Source organism: Ascaphus truei, chromosome 20, assembly GCF_040206685.1.
Source record: "Ascaphus truei isolate aAscTru1 chromosome 20, aAscTru1.hap1, whole genome shotgun sequence".
Lineage (NCBI taxonomy): Eukaryota > Metazoa > Chordata > Amphibia > Anura > Ascaphidae > Ascaphus > Ascaphus truei.
The window spans coordinates 15,131,195-15,155,773 of record NC_134502.1 but is presented as its reverse complement, the minus strand read 5'-3'; the positions used below and the strand labels follow the sequence as shown (position 1 = coordinate 15,155,773).

At 39.2% G+C, this 24,579-nt stretch overlaps 1 protein-coding gene across 4 annotated transcripts; it reads left to right on the top strand.

The window, feature by feature from the left end:
• The first annotated feature begins 2,631 nt into the window (after positions 1 to 2,631).
• LOC142470691 (olfactory receptor 5P72-like) lies at positions 2,632 to 21,836 on the top strand. Of its 4 annotated transcripts, none has more exons than XR_012789313.1 (2): positions 2,632 to 3,768; positions 20,231 to 21,836. XR_012789313.1 is itself a non-coding variant. In XM_075577316.1 (2 exons), exon 2 carries the CDS (start codon positions 15,429 to 15,431, stop codon positions 16,368 to 16,370), a length of 942 nt encoding a protein of 313 aa, XP_075433431.1. In that variant the 5' UTR covers positions 2,632 to 3,768; positions 15,393 to 15,428; the 3' UTR covers positions 16,371 to 16,559. The 4 variants fall into 4 exon arrangements, 2 of the variants coding, with proteins under 2 accessions (XP_075433431.1, XP_075433430.1); XM_075577316.1 differs by lacking the exon at positions 20,231 to 21,836 and adding an exon at positions 15,393 to 16,559; XR_012789314.1 differs by lacking the exon at positions 2,632 to 3,768 and adding an exon at positions 9,359 to 10,942.
• Positions 21,837 to 24,579: the final 2,743 nt, after the last annotated feature.

Here is a 24,579-nt window from a genome sequence, read left to right as displayed (position 1 = left end):
CTGTCTTTGGTGCCGTGCTCACAAGCGACCATGCTTGTTGCAGCAGTGGAGGAGTAACACTATGGGGGTCCCATTGAGAAGCATGGAGCCCCCACAGCGCAATCTAGGCAGACGCTGTCTCCAGCACCATCGACTTTAACTTTGGTGACTGTGCCACTGAAGACAGTATGCCTCGCTACATCTCTCCCTGAGTCTGTATCATAACGTTAGAAATATGATTAATTAGGACACGGGGTCATCCCTTAAGGTTTGAGGAAAGGAGATTTCACCAGCAAACAAAGGAAAGGGTTCTTTACAGTAAGGGCAGTTAAAATGGGGAATCCATTACCCATGGAGACTGTGATGGCAGATACAATAGATATCTTAAAAAAAAAAGATTGAACATCTTTTTGAAAGGAAAGGTATACAGGGATATACCAAATAAGTAAACATGGAAAGGATGTTAATCCAGGGAGTAATCTGATTGTCAATTATTGGAGTCATGAAGGAATTTATTGTTCCCCTTATAAGATATCATTAGATGATATTTCACTGGGGTTTTTTGTTCGCCTTCCTCTGTATCAATAGACTGTAAGTACGGATATAGGATAAAGTATCTGCTGTCTAAATTTAGCATAGGTTGAACTGGATGGACTTACAGTATGTCTTTTTTCAACCTCATCTACTATGTAACTATGCAACTGTGATTAGTGATGGACAGTCACACTGGAAATAATTGATACTCAGCATGATCATTACAAACATTAGCTAACTGCAAACAGTTTCACTTTGGCAGAACAGTACACTAGAATTCCCATCCATAGACATCACACCACTAGGCTAATGGAGTACTTCTGTTTGTCCGTGACCGATGTATGGTACGGCATTTACAGCAAAGAATGTTAATTAGTTAATAATGAGTTGATAAACCTTTGAAAAATATTAACAATTTGTCAATTTGCTGAAATTTAAAATTGATATTATAAAAGTCCCAACAAAGTCCTCTGTAGCAAAAACGATGGAAGAATTGCTGTGCAGCTCCCACCATGCATGAAGATTTATGTGGAGAAAACACATACAAACAAAATTATGGTGCAGTATGTCAAACTAATATAACTGACAAGATGACCCAAAACACTAAATGACAAGACAAAACAAGATTCCGCATTCCGCGGCATCCACCCGAGGCAGGGAATCACAGAAAGGCGCTTCGGTTACCACTGCAGTGGATGAGCAGCACGTTGTTTATCTCCATTGCCTGTTACAAATTGAAATCTTGTGAGTAAGGTCCCAATTTTATTCCATCTGGACCTGGCGATTTTCTAGTCTTCTGGAACCCTTCATTTATGTTGTTTTAATAAATTAGCTTTATATCATTATTAGCATTGTTTAGTCTGTCAGTCTTGTTTTGTCTTGTCATTTAGTGTTTTGGGTCGTCATGTCAGTTATATTAGTTTGACATGCTGCACCATTATTTTTTTTTGTTTGTGTTTTCTCCACATAAATCTTCATGCATGGTGGGAGCTGCACAGCAATTCTTCCATCGTTTTTGCTACAGAGGACTTTGTTGGGACTTTTATGATATCGATTTGGAGTTTCCATATCACTCTGAACTTGTAAGGCGCCGGTTTTCCTTTTTCTTCTTCATTGCATTTAAGTGTCTGATTGCATAATCAGTACTTACCTGGCGGCCTAATTCCACCCAGACCAGGGTTCATTATTCATTGTATATTTCATTATTTATAGCGCTGATTTCACACTGTCTTTTTCTTTTTAGAAATCTAAAATTCACAATGTTCCCAAATTTGTGTGAAACATTTAATTAAGATTTTATTAAAGAGTTATAGTTACTGGCACTAGAGTTCAACACCCGTAATTGATGGAAGGTATCAATAATTATCTTTGTATAACAAACAAAATAGTATTTATTGTTCAGCCTCACAGGAGTGTTTTCTTTGGTCATCGGGGTATGATACACGTTTGGCCGACGTGGGTCAGTCTTTAGCTTTTAGCTTTGGGGGGGGGGGGAGGCCACGGAACCAGCCCTTCTCCAGGAGGTCACCGGAGCCTCCCCCCCCTTGAGGAAGCACGTGGGGAGGACCAAGGGGACCCCGAAGCCCGCTCAAGGCCCAACCTGTGCAGAAAAGCGTCACCATCCTCTGGTCTTCTTAAGGTATGTGGGGTGCCATTTTTTATTACAAGCAGAGTGAAAGGGAACAGCCAGCGATACTTTATGGTGTTGTCTCGCAGCGCTTTTGTGACCGGCCATAAATTCCTCCTCCTGGCCAACGTAGCTGGGGCTAAATCTTGGAATACTTGGAACTGGACCTCGTCAAATTCAGTATACTTTTGGTTCCTGGTCTTTTGGGATATGGTGTCCTTCATTTAAAAAAAATGGAAATGGACAATAATGTCTCTGGGGGGGGTCCCTTTGTTGGGGGCGGGAGCGGAGCGCCCTATGGCACCTATCCAGGTGTCTATCTGTTTCAGATCCATCCGGGAGTAGGTGTTCAACCCAGTGTGTGATGAAGTCTTCTGGGTCTGTTACAGCTGCCGGCACCACCCAGATAAAGAGGTTGTTTCTCCTGTCCATGTTGTCGGAGTCTTCCAACTTGTCCCCCATCTCCTGCACCTGGGCCGACAGGGAGGCAACCTCAGCTTTAGTTTGCTGCAGGGCTGATATAGTTTCGTCTGATTTTACCTCCAATGTGTTGGTCCGTTCTCCCAGGGCATCCAGGTCTTTGCGGAGGGCCCATAGTTCAGACTTGAAAAATGTCCTCATCTCCCCACATAATTCTTTTATGTCCTTAACCCTGGCCCACTCCTGGTCTCCAGCTCCTGAGGGTGGTCTCTTAGCCCCCGGTTCTGTGTCCGTGTCCGTCTCGTCGTTGGGCAATTGGGGGGACGTATGTCCTTGTTCCTGCTCTCCTTGCTTTTCCCTCCCGTCGCCATTGCTGCAGGGGACTTGCAAGGGGTTTTATGGAAGTAGCTTGCTACTGAAGTGACTCTTCTGCCCCTTCTTGTGGTCGGCGGCATCCCCCGCTCTTCAGATTCTTGAGGGTGTCTTTTTGTAAATTTTCGTGCCAAAAATGCCGTTATTTAGTTAATTGTTTGCACTGACGGGCTGTAGCTCAGATATCAAGCATCCATGCACCACAGGTCATTGTTTTGTCTTTTTAATGGTTCTTTACTCTTAATATTAAATAGCACCAGTTTTTTTAGCTATTCTGTGTTGTGTGTGTGTGTCTGCGTGTTATTGTGGTCAGTTTTAAGATTTGTTTGATATATATCAGTGCTGCACTATGATTTTTCTTTGTGTTTACTTCCACATGTTATGAGACATCAATCAAGATCTATCTGGACATTGATTGGACACTAAGGACTGGTCTGATATTCAGTCAGAGATCACCTTAGGTGTTGTATGGGTTCATTGATCTAGGCACCAGTTATATTGTGTTGTTCTGAGTTCTGTGACATGTGTAGGACACGCAGATGCACTAATGAGTTGCTTATCTTAAACATTAATTGGAAAGGTGCTTCATGTTTTTTCCCAGTGATCTTATTAAACTCAAGGGAAGTTCATGTAATGTGTGATACATTCCGTAAGGATTAATCTCCTAGGCTGTGAACAGTATAAAAGACCCATAGATGCTGTAAGATTTTAATATAAGTGCCAGGGAGCCACAGAATTTCTTCAAGGTTTAAGAAGACTCCACAAATCAAGTTAGATTCGCAGAAATATTTCCCATCAGATTGTTGCTGTTGTTCGATTCTGGACACTGAGATTCTGTAAGTAGAATTAAACTATGTTGATGGAATTAAAAATATGTAGTGTATTGATGAGCCACCGTAAAAATTTCCTGTTACAGATATTTTGGAATACGTTTATCTAAATGAGCTGGTTTAGAATAATAATTTAAAAAATCACTAGATTTGCTTAATGCTGAGACATTAAATAGGGCACACACCCTATTCTGTATGTTCCCCTCACAGTCTGGTGATACTGTATATCATTGAAGGCTTGTGAAATGGCAACATCTAATACTCATCTCTTGGCATTAAAAGACCTTTTAGGGTTGGCAAAACATTTTGAAAGGAATGGAATTTGGGGAAAACCCCACTTAATAGTTTGTGACGGCATTTGGAATTTTTCACACCTCCCTAGTATGAGCTGTACAGTATAAGAATCAGTGTATGGATGTGTGTGTACAGTATCAGTGTGTGTAACATTCTGTCAGTGTACAGTATGTATCAGTATGGCTCTGTACAGTACTGTATGTGTTGTATCAGTGTGAGTATCTGTGGGCATGAATGTGTACTGTATCTGTGTATTTTGTGTGCATATCAGTGTGTATGTGTATATCAGTGTTTCTGTGTTTGTATTAGTGTGTCAGTGAGTGCACCAGACTGTCTGTGTGTGTGTATCGGTGTGTCTGTGTAGTCATCAGTGTGTCTATGTTTGTGTCAGTGTGTCTGTGTTTGCATCAGTGAATCTGTATATGTGTATCAGTGTATCTGTGTAGGTAACAGGGTGTCTGTGATGATATCAGTGTGTGTGTGTGTGTGTGTGTGTGTGTGTGTGTGTGTGTGTGTGTGTGTGTGTGTGTGTGTGTGTGTGTGTATGTATCAGTGTGTGTGTGTGTGTGTGGGTATCGGTTTGTCTGTGTGGTTATCAGTGTGTCTATGTTTGTGTCAGTGTGTCTGTATGTGTATCATATTGCTTGTGTTTATATCAGTGTATCTGTGTGGCTAAGAGTGTGTCTGCGAGGATATCAGTGTGTCTGTGTCTATGTGTGTGTGTATGTGTGTATGAGTATCAGTGTGCCTGTGTGTGTATCAGTGTGCCTATGTATATACTATATCAGTGTGTCAGTGCATATCTGTGTATCTCTGTGTGTGTGTGTATGTGTATCATTGTGTCTGTGTGTATCAGTGTGACTATTTATGTACTGTACTGTATCAGTGTGTCAGTGCATATGTGTGTGTGTGTCAGTGTGCCTGTCTGTATGTGTATCAGTGTGTCTGTGTGTTTCAGTGTTATTATATGTACTATACAGTATTAGTTTGTGAGTGCATATCATTCTGTTTGTATGTGTATCAGTGTGTCTGTTTTAGTGTGTGTGTATATACTGTATCAGTGTGTATCAGTATGTGTGTGTGTGTGTGTGTGTGTGTGTGTGTGTGTGTGTGTGTGTGTGTGTGTGTGTGTGTGTGTGTGTGTGTGTGTGTGTGTGTCAGTATGTGCTTCAGATTATTTCTGTTTTTGCATGCAGTGCTTTTCTTTCTCTTATATTGTATGTATTAGTATGGCTGCATGTACTGTGACAGTGTGTGTGAATGTGTATCTGATTGTCTGCATGTGTATAAGTGTGGTTGTACTGTATGAACATCAGTGATTGGAGTGAAAAGTGAGTAAATGTGTCAAATACGTGTATATAAAATTCAACAGATTATTGAACAAAACAATAAATGAAAACGTGACCTTCTTTAAGGCGTAAAGTTGTGATGGAGCCTGCTGCTGTCTTCAAGAGATGGCTCATCATCTCACAGAGCTAGGGACAAAATAAGAGGGAAAAGTGCACAAATGGTGGGGTAGTATATAAAAAGTATATTGGTGACAAACAGATGGTAAGTATTGCAGCTATCATGGTAACCTGTGCCGTTTGTCACAATATGCTTGAAAGAACATATTTTTTCTATGTGCAATACTTACCATATGTTTGTCACCAACATACTTTTTATATACTACACAATGAGTTGTGCGCTTTTTCCTCTTATTTTATTCACTATTTATTTAAGCCTTAATCTCCCAGCATCATAACCTTCCTAATTTTGCAGAGGGTTTCTACAGATTGCGATGTACTGTATACTCAATTTTATACAAATATGTGCATATATACAGTAGGTGCAAGGTGTGCCAGAGTATCCTTGCTCACTTATGCCCAGATTCACTAAAGGGTGCTACCCTTTATTACACCATCGCATACATTGAAATGAATGAGTTAAGGTATACTAAAGCTTAGCACCTTTTAGTGAATCTGGGCCTGAGAAGGGTTGATGACACTGTGTAGTGTAGTGTAGTTATGGGCAATGAGTAGACTGGGAAATGCCCTGAGCAGGTGTTTCAGAAGGGTTGAGGTCCTCCTCACTGTCAATGTGTAAAGTCTGTCAGTAATAATCATCTTCAAACCCATGTTGATTGTACTCCATACAATGCACTACAGATGCAGCTAACCAAACTGTCTTTGGTGCCGTGCTCACCAGCGACCATGCTTGTTGCAGCAGTGGAGGAGTAACACTATGGGGGTCCCATTGAGAAGCATGGAGCCCCCACAGCGCAATCTAGGCAGACGCTGTCTCCAGCACCATCGACTTTAACTTTGGTGACTGTGCCACTGAAGACAGTATGCCTCGCTACATCTCTCCCTTAGTCTGTATCATAACGTTAGAAATATGATAAATTATGACACGGGGTCATCCCTTAAGGTTTGAGGAAAGGAGATTTCACCAGCAACAAAGGAAAGGGTTCTTTACAGTAAGGGCAGTTAAAATGGGGAATCCATTACCCATGGAGACTATGATGGCAGATACAGTAGATATCTTTAAAAAAAAAAAAAAGATTGAACATCTTTTTGATTGGAAAGGTATACAGGGATATACCAAATAAGTAAACATGGAAAGGATGTTAATCCAGGGAGTAATCTGATTGTCAATTATTGGAGTCATGAAGGAATTTATTGTTCCCCTTATAAGATATCATTAGATGATATTTCACTGGGGTTTTTTGTTCACCTTCCTCTGTATCAATAGACTGTAAGTACGGATATAAGATAAAGTATCTGCTGTCTAAATTTAGCATAGGTTGAACTGGATGGAATTACAATATGTCTTTTTTCAACCTCATCTACTATGTAACTATGCAACTGTGATTAGTGATGGATAGTCACACTGGAAATAATTGATACTCAGCATGAACATTACAAACATTAGCTAACTGCAAACAGTTTCACTTTGGCAGAACAGTACACTAGAATTCCCATCCATAGACATCACACCACTAGGCTAATGGAGTACTTCTCTTTGTCTGTGACCGTCTAAATTTAGTATAGGTTGAACTGGATGGACTTACAGTATGTCTTTTTTCAACCTCATCTAATATGTAACTATGCAACTGTGATTAGTGATGGACAGTCACACTGGAAATAATTGATACTCAGCATGATCATTACAAACATTAGCTAACTGCAAACAGTCTCACTTTGGCAGAACAGTACACTAGAATTCCCATCCATAGGCATCACACCACTAGGCTAATGGAGTACTTCTGTTTGTCTGTGACCGATGTATGGTACGGCATTTACAGCAAAGAATGTTAATTAGTTAATAATTAGTTGATAAACTTTTGAAAAATATTAACAATTTGTCAAGTGGCAGAAATCTAAAATTGATATCATAAAAGTCCCAACAAAGTCCTCTGTAGCAAAAACGATGGAAGAATTGCTGTGCAGCTCCCACCATGCATGAAGATTTATGTGGAGAAAACACAAACAAACAAAATTATGGTGCAGTATGTCAAACTAATATAACTGACATGACGACCCAAAACTCTAAATGACAAGACAAAACAAGATTCCGCATTCCGCGGCATCCACCCGAGGCAGGGGAATCACAGAAAGGCGCTTCGGTTACCACTGCAGTGGATGAGCAGCATGGGGTTTATCTCCATTGCCTGTTACAAATTGAAATCTTGTGAGTAAGGTCCCAATTTTATTCCATCTGGACCTGGCGATTTTCTAGTCTTCTGGAACCCTTCATTTATGTTGTTTTAATAAATTAGCTTTATATCATTATTAGCATTGTTTAGTCTGTCAGTCTTGTTTTGTCTTGTCATTTAGTGTTTTGGGTCGTCATGTCAGTTATATTAGTTTGACATACTGCACCATAATTTTGTTTGTTTGTGTTTTCTCCACATAAATCTTCATGCATGGTGGGAGCTGCACAGCAATTCTTCCATCGTTTTTGCTACAGAGGACTTTGTTGGGACTTTTATGATATCGATTTGGACTTTCCATATCACTCTGAACTTGAAAGGCACCGGTTTTCCTTTTTTTTCTTCATTGCATTTAAGTGTCTGATTGCATAATCAGTACTTACCTGGCGGCCTAATTCCAACCAGACCAGGGTTCATTATTCATTGTATATTTCATTATTTATAGCGCTGATTTCACACTGTCTTTTTCTTTTTAGAAATCTAAAATTCACAATGTTCCCAAATTTGTGTGAAATATTTAATTAAGATTTTATTAAAGAGTTATAGTTACTGGCACTAGAGTTCAACACCCGTAATTGATGGAAGGTATCAATAATTATCTTTGTATAACAAACAAAACAGTATTTATTGTGCACTTAGGTATTAGAGTATGTGGTGCACATATCCTTTGCCTTGTGTCTACAGTCAGGGGTAGTTCAGCCTCACAGGAGTATCTTCTTTGGTCATCGGGGTATGGTACAGGTTTGGCCGACGTGGGTCAGTCTTTAGCTTTTAGCTTTGGGGGAGGGGGTGGCCACGGAACCAGCCCTTCTCCAGGAGGTCACCGGAGCCTTCCCCCCCCTTGAGGAAGCGCATGGGGAGGACCCAGGGGACCCCGAAGCCCGCTCAAGGCCCAACCTGTGCAGAAAAGCGTCACCATCCTCTGGTCTTCTTAAGGTATGTCGGGTGCCATTTTTTATTACAAGCAGAGCGAAGGGGAACAGCCAGCGATACTTTATGGTGTTGTCTCGCAGCGCTTTTGTGACCGGCCATAAATTCCTCCTCCTGGCCAACGTAGCTGGGGCTAAATCTTGAAATACTTGGAACTGGACCTCGTCAAATTCAGTATACTTTTGGTTCCTGGTCTTTTAGGATATGGTTTCCTTCGTTTAAAAAAATGGAAATGGACAATAATGTCTCTGGGGGGGTCCCCTTTGTTGGGGGCGGGAGCGGAGCGCCCTATGGCACCTATCCAGGTGTCTATCTGTTTCAGATCCGTCCGGGATTAGGTGTTCAACCCAGTGTGTAATGAAGTCCTCTGGGTCTGTTACAGCTTCCGGCACCCCCCTGATACGGAGGTTGTTTCTCCTGTCCCTGTTGTTGGAGTCTTCCAACTTGTCCCCCATCTCCCGCACCTGGGCCGACAGGGAGGCAACCTCAGCTTTAGTTTGCTGCAGGGCTGATATAGTTTCATCTGATTTTACCTCCAATGTGTTGGTCCGTTCTCCCAGGGCATCCAGGTCTTTGAAGCCAGGGTGTGCAGCGCACAGCAGTAATGAAGGAGCAGGTCTTGCAAAAAATGAGTCCTTTATTGACAATTCATAGTGATGTGGGACAGCAGCATAGGGTGGCCTTGCAGGACTTGCTTCGTGACGCCAGTCCACTTCCCTGTTGCCGAGACGAATCAGCTGTTACTAGCTGAAGCTCATTGTTTTTCCCTCCACGAATCTGCTGCGGTGAATCTGCTAATAGCTGCACGGCATAATCGAGCGCCAAGGGCGGACACAGAAACACACGCAGGCTGGCGTGTGCAACCCTCAGTCCACGGATTTGATCCGGTGCAGCAGCTGTGCAAGCAGCAGAGAGGGGATACTCTCAGACTTATCCACCTCCTTTATATATCTTTCGTCCGTGGAGTGGGCAGTTCATCTGGTGTTGCAGAGTGCCGGTCCTATATTAATTGTCCTACATCAATGTTACATGGAATTTGTTATTTTATATATTTTTTCTTGTGTCCAGTGTTTTTATAGATGTTTTATTAAATGATTTTTATACTGATCCTTCACCCATGATCTCAGCTGATATTCATTAATTTGTTAGGTGCGTGCAGTATATGTTGTTTGTCCATTGTATTTACAATATTACACTATGTTCTGTGCTTTTATTTTTATTTCTTTTAAACACAACCCTTCCGTCTGGAGCCCATCCCTGGCCTTCCAACTGGTGTGAATATATCCTTTACCAACTGGCGCCTTATAGTACTTAATCTTTCTTTTTGTCCATTACCTGACCAGGGGGTCAGTTTCAGTATTTTAGGCAGCCCCCTATGTGAGGGTTAATTTCTCATATAAGGGTTTATATTTTGTTTTGGAGATCTAGTTAGCGCTACCTTTTCTGTGTTTCTATTTGCTACTGAAGTGACTCTTCTGTCCCTTCTTGTGGTCAGCGGCATCCCCCGCTGTTCAGATACTTGAGGGTGTCATTTTGTAAATTTTCGTGCCAAAAATGTAGATATTTAGTTCATTGTTTGCACTGATGGGCTGGAACTCAGTTATCAAGCATCCATGCACCACAGCTCATTGTTTTGTCTTTTTAATGGTTCTTTACTCTTAATATTAAATAGCACCATTTTTTTTTAGCTATTCTGTGTTGTGTGTGTGTGTGTGTGTGTCTGCGTGTTGTTGTGGTCAGTTTTTAGATTTGTTTGATATATATCAGTGCTGCACTATGATTTTTCTTTGTGTTTACTTCCACATGTTATGAGACATCAATCAAGATCTATCTGGACATTGATTGGACACTAAGGACTGGTCTGATATTCAGTCAGATATCACCTTAGGTGTTGTATGGGTTCATTGATCTAGGCACCAGTTATATTGTGTTGTTCTGAGTTCTGTGACATGTGTAGGACATGCAGATGCACTAATGAGTTGCTTATCTTAAACATTAATTGGAAAGGTGCTTCATGTTTTTCCCAGTGATCTTATTAAACTCAAGGGAAGTTCATGGAATGTGTGATACATTCCATAAGGATTAATCTCCTAGGTTGTGAACAGTATAAAAGACCCTTAGATGCTGTAAGATTTTAATATAAGTGCCAGGGAGCCACAGATTTTCTTCAAGGTTTAAGAAGACTCCACAAATCAAATTAGACTCGCAGAAATATTTCCCATCAGATTGTTGCTGTTGTTCAATTCTGGACACTGAGATTCTGTAAGTAGAATTAAACTATGTTGGTAGAATTAAAAATATGTAGTGTATTGATGAGACACCGTAAAAATTTTACAGATATTTTGGAATACGGTTATCTAAATGAGCTGGTTTAGAATAATAATTAAAAAAATCACTAGATTTGCTTAATGCTGAGACATTAAATAGGGCACACACCCTATTCCGTATGTTCCCCTCACAGTCTGGTGATACTGTATATCACTGATGGCTTGTGAAATGGTAACATCTAATACTCATCTCTTGGCATTAAAAGACCTTTTAGGGTTGGCAAAATATTTTGAAAGGAATGGAATTTGGGGAAAACCCCACTTAATAGTTTGTGACGGAATTTGGAATTTTTCACACATCCCTAGTATGAGCTGTACAGTATAAGAATCAGTGTATGGATGTGTGTCTACAGTATCAGTGTGTGTAACATTCTGTCGGTGTACAGTATGTATCAGTATGGCTCTGTACAGTACTGTATGTGTTGTATCAGTGTGAGTATCTGTGGGCATGAATGTGTACTGTATCTGTGTATTTTGTGTGCATATCAGTGTGTATGTGTATATCAGTGTTTCTGTGTTTGTATTAGTGTGTCAGTGAGTGCACCAGTCTGTCTGTGTGTGTGTATCGGTGTGTCTGTGTAGTCATCAGTGTGTCTATGTTTGTGTCAGTGTGTCTGTGTTTGCATCAGTGTATCTGTATATGTGTATCAGTGTATCTGTGTAGGTAACAGGGTGTCTGTGATGATATCAGTGTGTGTGTGTGTGTGTGTGTGTGTGTGTGTGTGTGTGTGTGTGTGTGTGTGTGTGTGTGTGTGTGTGTGTGTGTGTGTGTGTGTGTGTGTGTGTGTGTGTGTGTGTCTGTATCAGTGTGTGTGTGTGTGTGTGGGTATCGGTTTGTCTGTGTGGTTATCAGTGTGTCTATGTTTGTGTCAGTGTGTCTGTATGTGAATCATAATGCCTGTATTTATATCAGTGTATCTGTGTGGCTAACAGTGTGTCTGCGAGGATATCAGTGTGTCTGTGTCTGTGTGTGTGTGTGTGTGTGTGTGTATGAGTATCAGTGTGCCTGTGTGTGTATCAGTGTGCCTATGTATATACTATATAACTGTGTCAGTGCATATCTGTGTGTCTCTGTGTGTGTATGTGTATCATTGTGTCTGTGTGTGTATCAGTGTGACTATTTATGTACTGTTCTATATCAGTGTGTCAGTGCATATGTGTGTGTGTCAGTGTGCCTGTCTGTATGTGTATCAGTCTGTCTGTGTGTTTCAGTGTGATTGTATGTACTATACAGTATTAGTTTGTGAGTGCATATCATTCTGTTTGTGTGTGTATCAGTGTGTCTGTTTTAGTGTGTGTGTATATACTGTATCAGTGTGTATCTGTGTGTGTGTGTGTGTGTGTGTGTGTGTGTGTGTGTGTGTGTGTGTGTGTGTGTGTGTGTGTGTGTGTGTGTCAGTATGTGCTTCAGATTATTTCTGTTTTTGCATGCAGTGCTTTTCTTTCTCTTATATTGTATGTATTAGTATGGCTGCATGTACTGTGACAGTGTGTGTGAATGTGTATCTGATTGTCTGCATGTGTATAAGTGTGGTTGTACTGTATGAACATCAGTGATTGGAGTGAAAAGTGAGTAAATGTGTCAAATACGTGTATATAAAATTCAACAGATTATTGAACAAAACAATAAATGAAAACGTAACCTTCTATAAGGCGTAAAGTTGTGATGGAGCCTGCTGCTGTCTTCAAGAGATGGCTCATCATCTCACAGAGCTAGGGACAAAATAAGAGGGAAAAGTGCACAAATGGTGGGGTAGTATATAAAAAGTATATTGGTGACAAACAGATGGTAAGTATTGCAGCTATCATGGTAACCTGTGCCGTTTGTCACAATATGCTTGAAAGAACATATTTTTTCTATGTGCAATACTTACCATCTGTTTGTCACCAACATTCTTTTTATATACTACACAATGAGTTGTCTGCTTTTTCCTCTTATTTTTTTCACTATTTATTTAAGCCTTAATCTCCCAGCATCATAACCTTCCTAATTTTGCAGAGGGTTTCTACAGATTGCGATGTACTGTATACTCAATTTTATACAAATATGTGCATATATACAGTAGGTGCAAGGTGTGCCAGAGTATCCTTGCTCACTTATGCCCAGATTCACTAAAGGGTGCTACCCTTTATTACCCCATCACATACATTGAAATTAATGAGTTAAGGTATACTAAAGCTTAGCACCTTTTAGTGAATCTGGGCCTGAGAAGGGTTGATGACACTGTGTAGTGTAGTTATGGGCAATGAGTAGACTGGGAAATGCCCTGAGCAGGTGTTTCAGAAGGGTTGAGGTCCTCCTCACTGTCAATGTGTAAAGTCTGTCAGTAATAATCATCTTCAAACCCATGTTGATTGTACTCCATACAATGCACTACAGGTGCAGCTAACCAAACTGTCTTTGGTGCCGTGCTCACCAGCGACCATGCTTGTTGCAGCAGTGGAGGAGTAACACTATGGGGGTCCCATTGAGAAGCATGGACCCCCCACAGCGCAATCTAGGCAGATGCTGTCTCCAGCACCATCGACTTTAACTTTGGTGACTGTGCCACAGAAGACAGTATGCCTCGCTACATCTCTCCCTTAGTCTGTATCATAACGTTAGAAATATGATTAATTATGACACGGGGTCATCCCTTAAGGTTTGAGGAAAGGAGATTTCACCAGCAACAAAGGAAGGGGTTCTTTACAGTAAGGGCAATTAAAATGGGGAATCCATTACCCATGGAGACTGTGATGGCATATACAATAGATATCTTTAAAAAAAAAAGATTGAACATCTTTTTGAAAGGAAAGGTATACAGGGATATACCAAATAAGTAAACATGGAAAGGATGTTAATCCAGAGAGTAATCTGATTGTCAATTATTGGAGTCATGAAGGAATTTATTGTTCCCCTTATAAGATATCATTAGATGATATTTCACTGGGGTTTTTTGTTCGCCTTCCTCTGTATCAATAGACTGTAAGTACGGATATAGGATAAATTATCTGCTGTCTAAATTTAGCATTGGTTGAACTGGATGGACTTACACTGTGTCTTTTTTCAACCTCATCTAATATGTAACTATGCAACTGTGATTAGTGATGGACAGTCACACTGGAAATAATTGATACTCAGCATGATCATTACAAACATTAGCTAACTGCAAACAGTTTCACTTTGGCAGAACAGTACACTAGAATTCCCATCCATAGACATCACACCACTAGGCTAATGGAGTACTTCTGTTTGTCTGTGACCGATGTATGGTACGGCATTTACAGCAAAGAATGTTAATTAGTTAATAATTAGTTGATAAACCTTTGAAAAATATTAACAATTTGTCAAGTGGCAGAAATCTAAAATTGATATCATAAAAGTCCCAACAAAGTCCTCTGTACCAAAAACGATTGAAGAATTGCTGTGCAGCTCCCACCATGCATGAAGATTTATGTGGAGAAAACACAAACAAACAAAATTATGGTGCAGTATGTCAAACTAATATAACTGACATGACGACCCAAAACTCTAAATGACAAGCAAAACAAGACTGACAGATTAAACAAACAATAGCAAGGCTAATAATGATAAAAAGCTAATTTATTAAAACAACATAAATGAAGGGTTCCAGAAGACTAGAAAATCGCCAGGTCCAGATGGGATAAAATTGGGACCTTACTCACAAGATTTCAATTTGTAACAGGCAATGGAGATAAACCGCGTGCTGCTCATCCACCGCAGTGGTAACCGAAGCGCCTTTCTGTGATTCCCCTGCTTTTGTCTTGTCATTTAATGTTTTGGGTCATCATGTCAGTTATATTAGTTTGACATACTGCACCATAATTTTGTTTGTTTGTGTTTTCTCCACATAAATCTTCATGCATGGTGGGAGCTGCACAGCAATTCTTCCATCGTTTTTGCTACAGAGGACTTTTTTGGGACTTTTATGATATCGATTTGGACTTTCCATATCACTCTGAACTTGTAAGGCACCGGTTTTCCTTTTTTTGTTCATTGCATTTAAGTGTCTGATTGCATAATCAGTACTTACCTGGCGGCCTAATTCCACCCAGACCAGGGTTCATTATTCATTGTATATTTCATTATTTATAGCGCTGATTTCACACTGTCTTTTTCTTTTTAGAAATCTAAAATTCACAATGTTCCCATATTTGTGTGAAACATTTAATTAAGATTTTATTAAAGTGTTATAGTTACTGGCACTAGAGTTCAACACCCGTAATTGATGGAAGGTATCAATAATTATCTTTGTATAACAAACAAAACAGTATTTATTGTGCACTTAGGTATTAGAGTATGTGGCGCACATATCCTTTGCCTTGTGTCTACAAAATATTCACCCAATCGGTTGCTCTTGCTAACCTCTTTCACTCTGTGACAGGTTGAAAGACGCAGCTACAAGGCATGTTCTTTGAGAATGTGTGAGGATAATCAAACCATGGTGACTGAGATCATACTTCTTGGATTTCAGAACATTCAAAGAACAAAGACTCTCCTCTTCTGTCTCTTCCTTCTGATCTATATTGTGATATTAATTGGAAATCTCTTGATCATCCTGTTGGTGTCGACCAATGACCATCTCAATCATCCCATGTACTTCTTCCTTAAACATTTGGCCTTTGCTGACCTCTTGCTCACCACCACTATTGTACCCAATATGCTACATGTTATATTAATGGAAGGAGGTCGGATATCTATATTTTGCTGCATCATGTCACAAAGTTTGTTTGTTACCTTCTCAGCATTTTCACAATCCTGCCTTCTCATGCTGATGTCTTTTGATCGATATCTTGCCATCTGTAACCCATTGCGTTATTCCTCTATTATGAACATGAATCTTTGTTTCAAACTGGCTATTGGTTGTTGGACATTCAGTTTTGTTCTAGTTCAATGTGAATTTTTTATGATATTTCAGTTTCAGTTCTGTACCATCAATGTCATTGACCATTTCTACTGTGACTTCGCTCCTCTCCTAGCACTTTCTTCTTCAGACACTTTCACACTGATATGGGTAGACTTTGTGTTTACAATCCTGGAGACATTGCTTCCATTTGTCTTTGTCATCGTTTCATATGTCTGTATCTTCATATCCATCGTCCAGATCTCCTCTATAGGTGGCAAGAAGAAAGCTTTCTCCACCTGCAGCTCCCATCTGTTAATCGTCTGCACATATTATGGGACTCTGCTTCATATATATGTGTTGTCAACAGGATCAAACTCATTTAATGAAAACAAATTCAAATCTCTGGCATTTATTGTGCTGACCCCGTTCATCAATCCCATCATATACAGTCTGAGAAACCAGGAGATCAAAGAAGCATTAAAGCTAACTTATAGAAAAATACTAGCACTGCATTAATAAGATTCTGATCACAGGGACACTAAGTATATAGGGTCACATTTAGCAAGAGATTTTCAGCCATAAGATACCTTGCTACTATAACACACAAGAGGGGGCTATGTACATCTGTAGTTTGATTTAATACAATTTTGCCCGTCAATCTTGCAGCTTCTCTTTCTTTTATATCACACCTGGAAGTGAGAAGAAAAACAGTTAGTGCAAAGTGTCCCAGTGAAAAGGTGAAATATAGAAAGCAGCAAAATATTGGGCACCAATGTCTAAATATGGTTTAGCTCAGCGAAGCGCATAACTGGGGGGTGCAAGATTAATTGGGGGGGCACGGGTGGTTGCAAAGGTCCCGCGCGAGGCCTCTGCAACCTCTACTTACCTAGGTTCAGCCGGCTTCAGGATGCGTGACCATGGCAACGCGGCATCAAATGATGTTGCGGGGTCATGTGACATCACGGTTGCCATGGTAACGTGACGTCAAATGACGCTGCGGGTCATGTAACATGACGTCGCACGACCCCGTGGCGTCATATGATGCAGCACAAGGTAAAGTTTGCGCGCCCCTGGTTTAGCTGATTAAACGTAAATGTGAGTAATCCCACTCTCATTTTCAGTGAGATATTCAAACATTTGGTATATATCAACTTAGGCAGACGGTATGTCTTCAATAAGTTGCCAGGAAGGACTTCCAAGCACATAAAAATTTGAGAAAAGCAGAGAATAGTGCAATAATGCTGTATGGAAAAAAAAGATAGGCTTAAAAAAAAAAAGTATTCAAACTCACAAACAAGCATGTAGACCACCCAGAATCATAAGCGGAGTGATGGAAATGTGCTGCAGTCAACGTTGATACTCTCTGTCTTCTCCGAGTCATTCGCGATGTCATTTCTGGATACTTACGTCGCACATGGATAAGCCAATATTTTTTTCCCATTAAGTAATATTGCACTATTTTCTGCTTGTCGTCATTGTTTTTTTAATGGATTTGGGAGCCATTCCTGAACCCTTGGCGATTTTTTAAAGACACCAGGTCTGCCTAAGGAGGCTATTAATATATACCAAATGCTTGAATATCTCTCTGAATACGTGAGTGAGATAAATTCCCACTTACTTTAAATCAACTGAACGATATTAAAACCTTGTTGCACTCTATTTAGCTGTTTTCCGTATTTCACTTATTCCCTGGGATACTTTGTGTTCTGGATCCTGTTTTTTCTGTACTTGCCAAGACGATTGAAAAATAGTCTTTTTTTCTATGGAGCTGTACTACTCCCAAGGATTGTAATTTTTAATATTTTTTTTTTTGTCACTTGCACTAATTAAGTATATTTAATATCACATACTCACATACATTATTCACTACTCTGTAAGTGGTATTTGCACTGGAACTCTGTGTGTTGTGCAACACCTGGAATGGAGTTTGCAAATGGCAGGGAGGATTTGGGAAATCATCATCTTCATCCATATGAGAAATGTAGTATTCACAATTAAATGTGTAGCATGTCCTGAATTGGGTGCGTCCACACAGGCAATCACAGCAGAAAAAGATCCAGTGAAGGAGCAAAAAGCGGAGCACAGAATATGCACAAACTAGGGCTAAGCAAACCAAGATGTGGTTAAAAATATAATTTATTGAAGGGGTGACAACATTAGAAGGCCACTAATATATATATATATATATATATATATATATATATATATATATATATATATATATATATATATATATATATATAAATCTAAATACAACTTTATGCTCATCTACATGTCTTAGGCAGGTCTGCAGCCCCGCCTTTCCCCATTATCACCCAGCACGCAGCACTTCCACTGCAGCAAGGGATTCTGGGAAATGACATGCAAATGAGCACACCATGCCACTTTTTGCTTCAAAAACCATTGTTAACATGGTTCCCTATAGGCTTAAGCTTACTGCATGGTCACAGCTTTGAGCACAGCCAGGGTTAAGTATATATATATAGAAAGAGAGAGAAAAGATGGCGCCACCTAAATTCAATATAAACAGGCAGATGTGATAAATTAGAATGCTAATAAAACTAAATAATAAAAAATAATAAAAAACACATATGAAAAAATATATAAAGACAGATAAATGAATAATGTCCAAATACAAATCAAATTCCAACTCCAAATGCTGTCCAATTGAGTCTTTGCAGCCTGAATTCAGGGGGTAACCACTTCCTCCAAGATATCTACAGAAAAAACAAACAAAAAACAGGCGCACTCATAGCGTATTAAGGTTGACAAATTTATATGGGGTAGGATATGTAAGAATGCACACTCACAAACATAGGACAAATAAAAGAATATGAGGTAGGGCTCCCTCATACTGGCCTTGACAAAGCATCAACAGCAAAACGCGCGCGTCGGCAACACACAGTCACGTGCACGCGCAGAGCCCTTGTTCACAGACACTGATCTCAATTCCAACAGGGAAAGACAGAGTGGCTCAGCTGCTGCACAGTAACATGCTCAAGACAGACCTGATGGTCTGGGGAGCTCACTAAGAGGGGGTTAATTTTAACCCACTGGCAATGTACTATTACAACACAAGGGACAACATACCCCAGCTACTTACCTACTATCCCATTACTAAAGAATGTTTAGGGATATTTAAATACTCCAGTAGCTATAAGGTGTCCTATTCAGAAACTACCATATACTTTATAGATTCTGAAGTTCCAGCATACTACCTTATATGGAGAGGTAAAACGCTTATTAGGTAAAGGTTCTATAATTGATAAACCTATCATTTGATCCTATACAGTGAATTACCTAGCTGATATCTCCTTATCTGACCATATAGGAGTCTCAGCAGTGCCTCATTTTTCATCAGTATATTAACCCTATAAGTACTAGTGTTGACTTTAGATCTGCCAACTTCAGATCCCAGGTTCACACGACAACATTTGTGTTCTCTATACTAACGTACAATCATCTATTACTGCGTTAGTGGTCAGGATTGGTGCACAACCTACTAGGATTGTTACCATCAATCATTATAAGAACACCTGGCTGTACTACACAGCAGCCTTGTGTAAGGTCTCTGGTTTTTGGTGCACCAACCAGTACTTGGTATACTGTGGCACAACATCTAAGGCTATTACTTCCATTCCCTCACAAAACCATTCCCTAGGTGATTACTTCATATAAGGAACACTAGGGCCAGTGAATCCACAAACACTGGGCATTAATATAGACCCCCATCTCTCTGGGGTTTACCCATTGTTTTAACGAGTTTTCAATAAATCATGTTTTAACACTATCATCATCTCACTTAGTGACAGAGTGCTGTATGGGGGTTCTGTTCAACTCTGGTCCTAATATATATATATATATATATATATATATATATATATATATACACACACATACATACATATATATATATATATATACATACATATATATATATATATATATATATATATATATATATATATATATCCAATATCAAAGAATCTGGAGCACTCACAATTTCAAAAAATACAATTTAATGAAGTAACACAGGCATCAGGGGGTAATCACAGAAAAAAGAAGCAACGTTTCAGACCTTACAGTCCTTTCTCAAGCTTTTCCCTTTGAGTGGAACAAGGTAAGAATAAAAAATCCAGCCACTCCATAATACAAAAAGTAGGCACTCACCAGCAAAATAGGGGTTAAAAAGGTATGTTTTAATGAACTACATAAAAAACAAAAAAACAGACAGTACTAACTACTCTCCCACATGTTTCACGCCTACTATGGCGCTTTCTCAAGGAGTAATGAAGTAAGGGAGGTCCTGGGCATTTATGACTCTCCCCGTCATACAAGACAGCTGATATCAATAATCAATTAAATATGTCTTGCAGAAAGAACAGAGAAGATAAAGAGAGAAAAAGAAAAGAAAAGAAAAGAAAAAAGAGGCAGAACATCCCACAACAATCACGCAAGATCTGCAGAAATTAACCCGCACTATACCAGCAATAGTTACCAGAATTAATAAAATAAACTCATATTTTGCATACATATTGTCCTTACTAAGTGATAGAGCAACTAGCACAGTGAAAGTCTAAGCTTGCAAATAAAAGTAAGCAAAATTCACCTAATTCCTCATATGACATAATAATATGACTACGGATACATCATTTAATACAATCCAATATGAATAATGCAATAAATCTAGAATATACAAATAATTGGTTATGCATTATAAATGCACCGTAAAGAATGCAATGAATGCAAATATGTCCTAAATAAAGAAATCAATTAAGGCACAAAATAAGCATAAATAGCTAATTTAAGCAAGATAAAAGAATATAAAGGAAAAAAGAAGAAAAAGAAGGCAACAATATAAACAAATAATCATGACTAAATCTGAAAGTTGTGAGAACTGTCATGGAACAAGAACTGCACTTCTGTTTCACCCCCCCCCCCTTTCCTTGCAGTTCTGTCTGTCAGTTTCTCAGTTCAAGCTGCATGTGTTTTGCTCTGTGCACACACACAGTGCCCGTGTGACAGACACAGTGCTATTTCCCCTATCCCAGCAGCTTGCTGTATCAGAGATGCAACATTATTGCTACATGTTGTAGCTCCCTCAGACATTTCTGTGAGTTGCTATAGCAGCCCTAGCCTTTCTCCCAAATGGGCTTGTCTGCTTTCTCCCCCTCTGCTCTGCCCACAGATGGTCTGTCCCCAGGCTATCTTGCTACCCAGCATACATTGGGACTTCCTTTTCCACCATCACCACTGGATGAGTGAGTACCCTGCTGTAACTGCTGTAGTTGTAGGATTACCATTTTCACCTGCCCTTAACTACAAGCCACCCTCAGAGAGACACTATCTAAACACCAACATCTCTTCACAAGTGCCTGTCTTTTATGCTACTTTCCCCAAATAAAGTAAAGAAAAGAAACAGAACTTGTTGTGCTTTGAAAAGAGGGCCGAGTTGAAGCTATCTGGGCTAAATCATCTTACATATGACCCTGGCATCCAGAATAGTGAAAAGGATACCGTGTGCCTTACAGACACTTACAGGAGCTGCTACTCTAGAGTTTATGGTAACACAGAGCAGCCTTTCAAACAGCAGCAGCTTTACACTGCCTGACAGGGCAGCAAGCTTTATACAGCAAACTGCACACAGCCTGCAGCCTTACAAATAAGCAAGCAGATTCACACTGGACACAGCCAGCTACAACCTTGCACACAAGGCAGCAGCTTTGCAGACAGACAGTGCGCCTTACACACAAAGCCCTGATTGCCTTGTCTGTCTTTTTGAGTCCACTCCCTGCACAGCCCCATAGTGAGGAGCCACCATCTCACCTTCCCCTGCACACGTCCCCACGGCTAGCGCCATCAAGGGCCACGCTACCGGACACCCGCCAGGACACGGGTCAGAGCCACCGGACACCTGTGAGTACAGCTACCCCCACGCATAAATATCAGCGGAAGATTAGATCAGATTAGATATATTGAATCACTCATATCCAATCTATACTACAGATACTCATTTTACAAATATTCATTTAAGAAATGCTGATCAAATTCTATATTCAGCCCAAAGCGGCTAAAAGTTTTTATTTCGAAAATCCAAAAGAATTCTCTCTTGGAGATCAAATTGATTTTATCTCCTCCTCTTCTGCAGAAATTAGGACATTCTATGGCATGGCATTTTAGCCATGCAGGGCTTTGAGAATGCAGTAATTTAAAATGGAGTGACACATTATGAGATATCAATCCCCTTTTAATTTTATATATGTGTTCTCCTAATCTTCTTTGCAATGTTCTGCCCGTGCGACCTACATATTGCAGTCCGCACAGGCATTCCAACAGATATAAAACATACTGACTGTGACAATTTATAAGTGTATTAATCAAATACTCTTTCTGTGTAATATTAGATTTGAATTTTTTTCACTTTAATACGTTACTGACAGGCTATACATTTGACGCATGGAAAATAACCTTTAACTATATCCTTGCTTTAGATGATAATTTACTAAAAGGACAGCTGGGGGACAATTTCATTTTAAGATTGTTCGCTTTTCTGATATAAATCTCTGGTTTATCTTTCAGATGTTCCATAAGAAGCTCATCTTGCTTCAAAAGATCCCAGTATTTCCCAAATGTCATGATAATCTGTGATGCCATAGAATTATATTGTGTAATAAATGCTACTGTATCATTCCCGGTGTCATTGATGTCTTTTTGTTTGTACTCCAAAAGATCAGATCTGGTCATATCCCTTACCGTTTCAATGGCTCTATCCAGCAGTTGCCGATTATAATTTCTATCAATAAATTTTTGCTTGAATATTTTGGCCTGTTCATTGAACACTGCTGGATCAGATCAATTACGTTTCACCCTGACCAGCTGTCCTCTTGGGATGTTTTTTATCCAATTAGGATTGTGGTGACTGCTGGCCAGGAGATAGTTGTTTGCTTGTACGGGTTTATAATAGGTTTTTGTTTGAAGAGTGTTGTTTTCAATATATAACTGAAGGTCCAAGAACTCAATATAGTCTTTACGTTCTTACGAACTGTTCAAATTACATTTAAATAAAAATGATAGCAATTTACAATTTACAGTGAAAGAAAGTAAAGACTATATTGAGTTCTTGGACCTTCAGTTATATATTGAAAACAACACTCTTCAAACAAAAACCTATTATAAACCCATACAAGCAAACAACTATCTCCGGGCCAGCAGTCACCACAATCCTAATTGGATAAAAAACATCCCAAAAGGACAGCTGGTCAGGGTGAAACGTAATTGCTCTGATCCAGCAGTGTTCAATGAACAGGCCAAAATATTCAAGCAAAAATTTATTGATAGAAATTATAATCGGCAACTGCTGGATAGAGCCATTGAAACGGTAAGGGATATGACCAGATCTGATCTTTTGGAGTACAAACAAAAAGACATCAATGACACCAGGAATGATACAGTATCATTTATTACACAATATAATTCTATGGCATCACAGATTATTAGGGCATTTGGGAAATACTGGGATCTTTTGAAGCAAGATGAGCTTCTTAAGGAACATCTGAAAGATAAACCAGAGATTTATTTCAGAAAAGCGAACAATCTTAAAATGAAATTGTCCCCCAGCTGTCCTTTTAGTAGAATCTAAAGCAAGGGATATAGTTAAAGGTTATTTTCCATGCGTCAAATGTTAAGCCTGTCAGTAACGTATTAAAGTGAAAAAAATTCAAATCTAATATTACACAGAAAGAGTATTTGATTAATACACTTATAAATTGTCACAGTCAGTATGTTATATATCTGTTGGAATGCCTGTGCGGACTGCAATATGTAGGTAGCACGGGCAGAACATTGCAAAGAAGATTAGGAGAACACATATATAACATTAAAAGGGGATTGATATCTCATAATGTGTCACTCCATTTTAAATTACTGCATTCTCAAAGCCCTGCATGGCTAAAATGCCATGCCCTAGAATGTCCTAATTTCTGCAGAAGAGGAGGAGATAAAATCAATTTGATCTCCAAGAGAGAATTCTTTTGGATTTTCGAAATAAAAACTTTTAGCCCCTTTAGGCTGAATATAGAATTTGATCAGCATTTCTGAAAATGAATATTTGTAAAATGAGTATCTGTAGTATATATTGGATATGAGTGATTCAATATATCACTCTAATCTGATCTAATCTTCCGCTGATATTTATTCGTTTTGGTTATAACAGTTAAAATATCAAGTTTGCCTGTTTCTCAGTCTGATCTTATGATAACCAGAAGTTTATGTCCTTAAGGTTTAAATTGTTTAAGAGTGCTTGTATAGTACTCTAAATATCACATTATAATAAGGCAATATACCTTTATGAGTTTATTGCATCACAAATTATTCCAGCAAATAACTTTATTCATTAGTTCGATATTCCCTATGCCTCTCCATTAATATAAGGTTAATATAAGGTTAGTTAACGTTTATTGTTATGCTGTTATATGGACAAATGTAATTAGAAATTTATGTGCATGTATCAGGTGATTCGTAAATTCTAGTTAATTGGTTGAATAGTTTGAACAATGTTTTATTATTTGTGTAAACCATTGTTACATTGTTACATTGTTATATTATGTATAAGATCTTTGTGCGTCCTAAATGAGATTTAAATAAGGATTATGTTCAAATGCAGATTGATTATTGATGTTCAATATGAGTATCGACTATCAGTATCCAGCATATTGTAATGATTGGT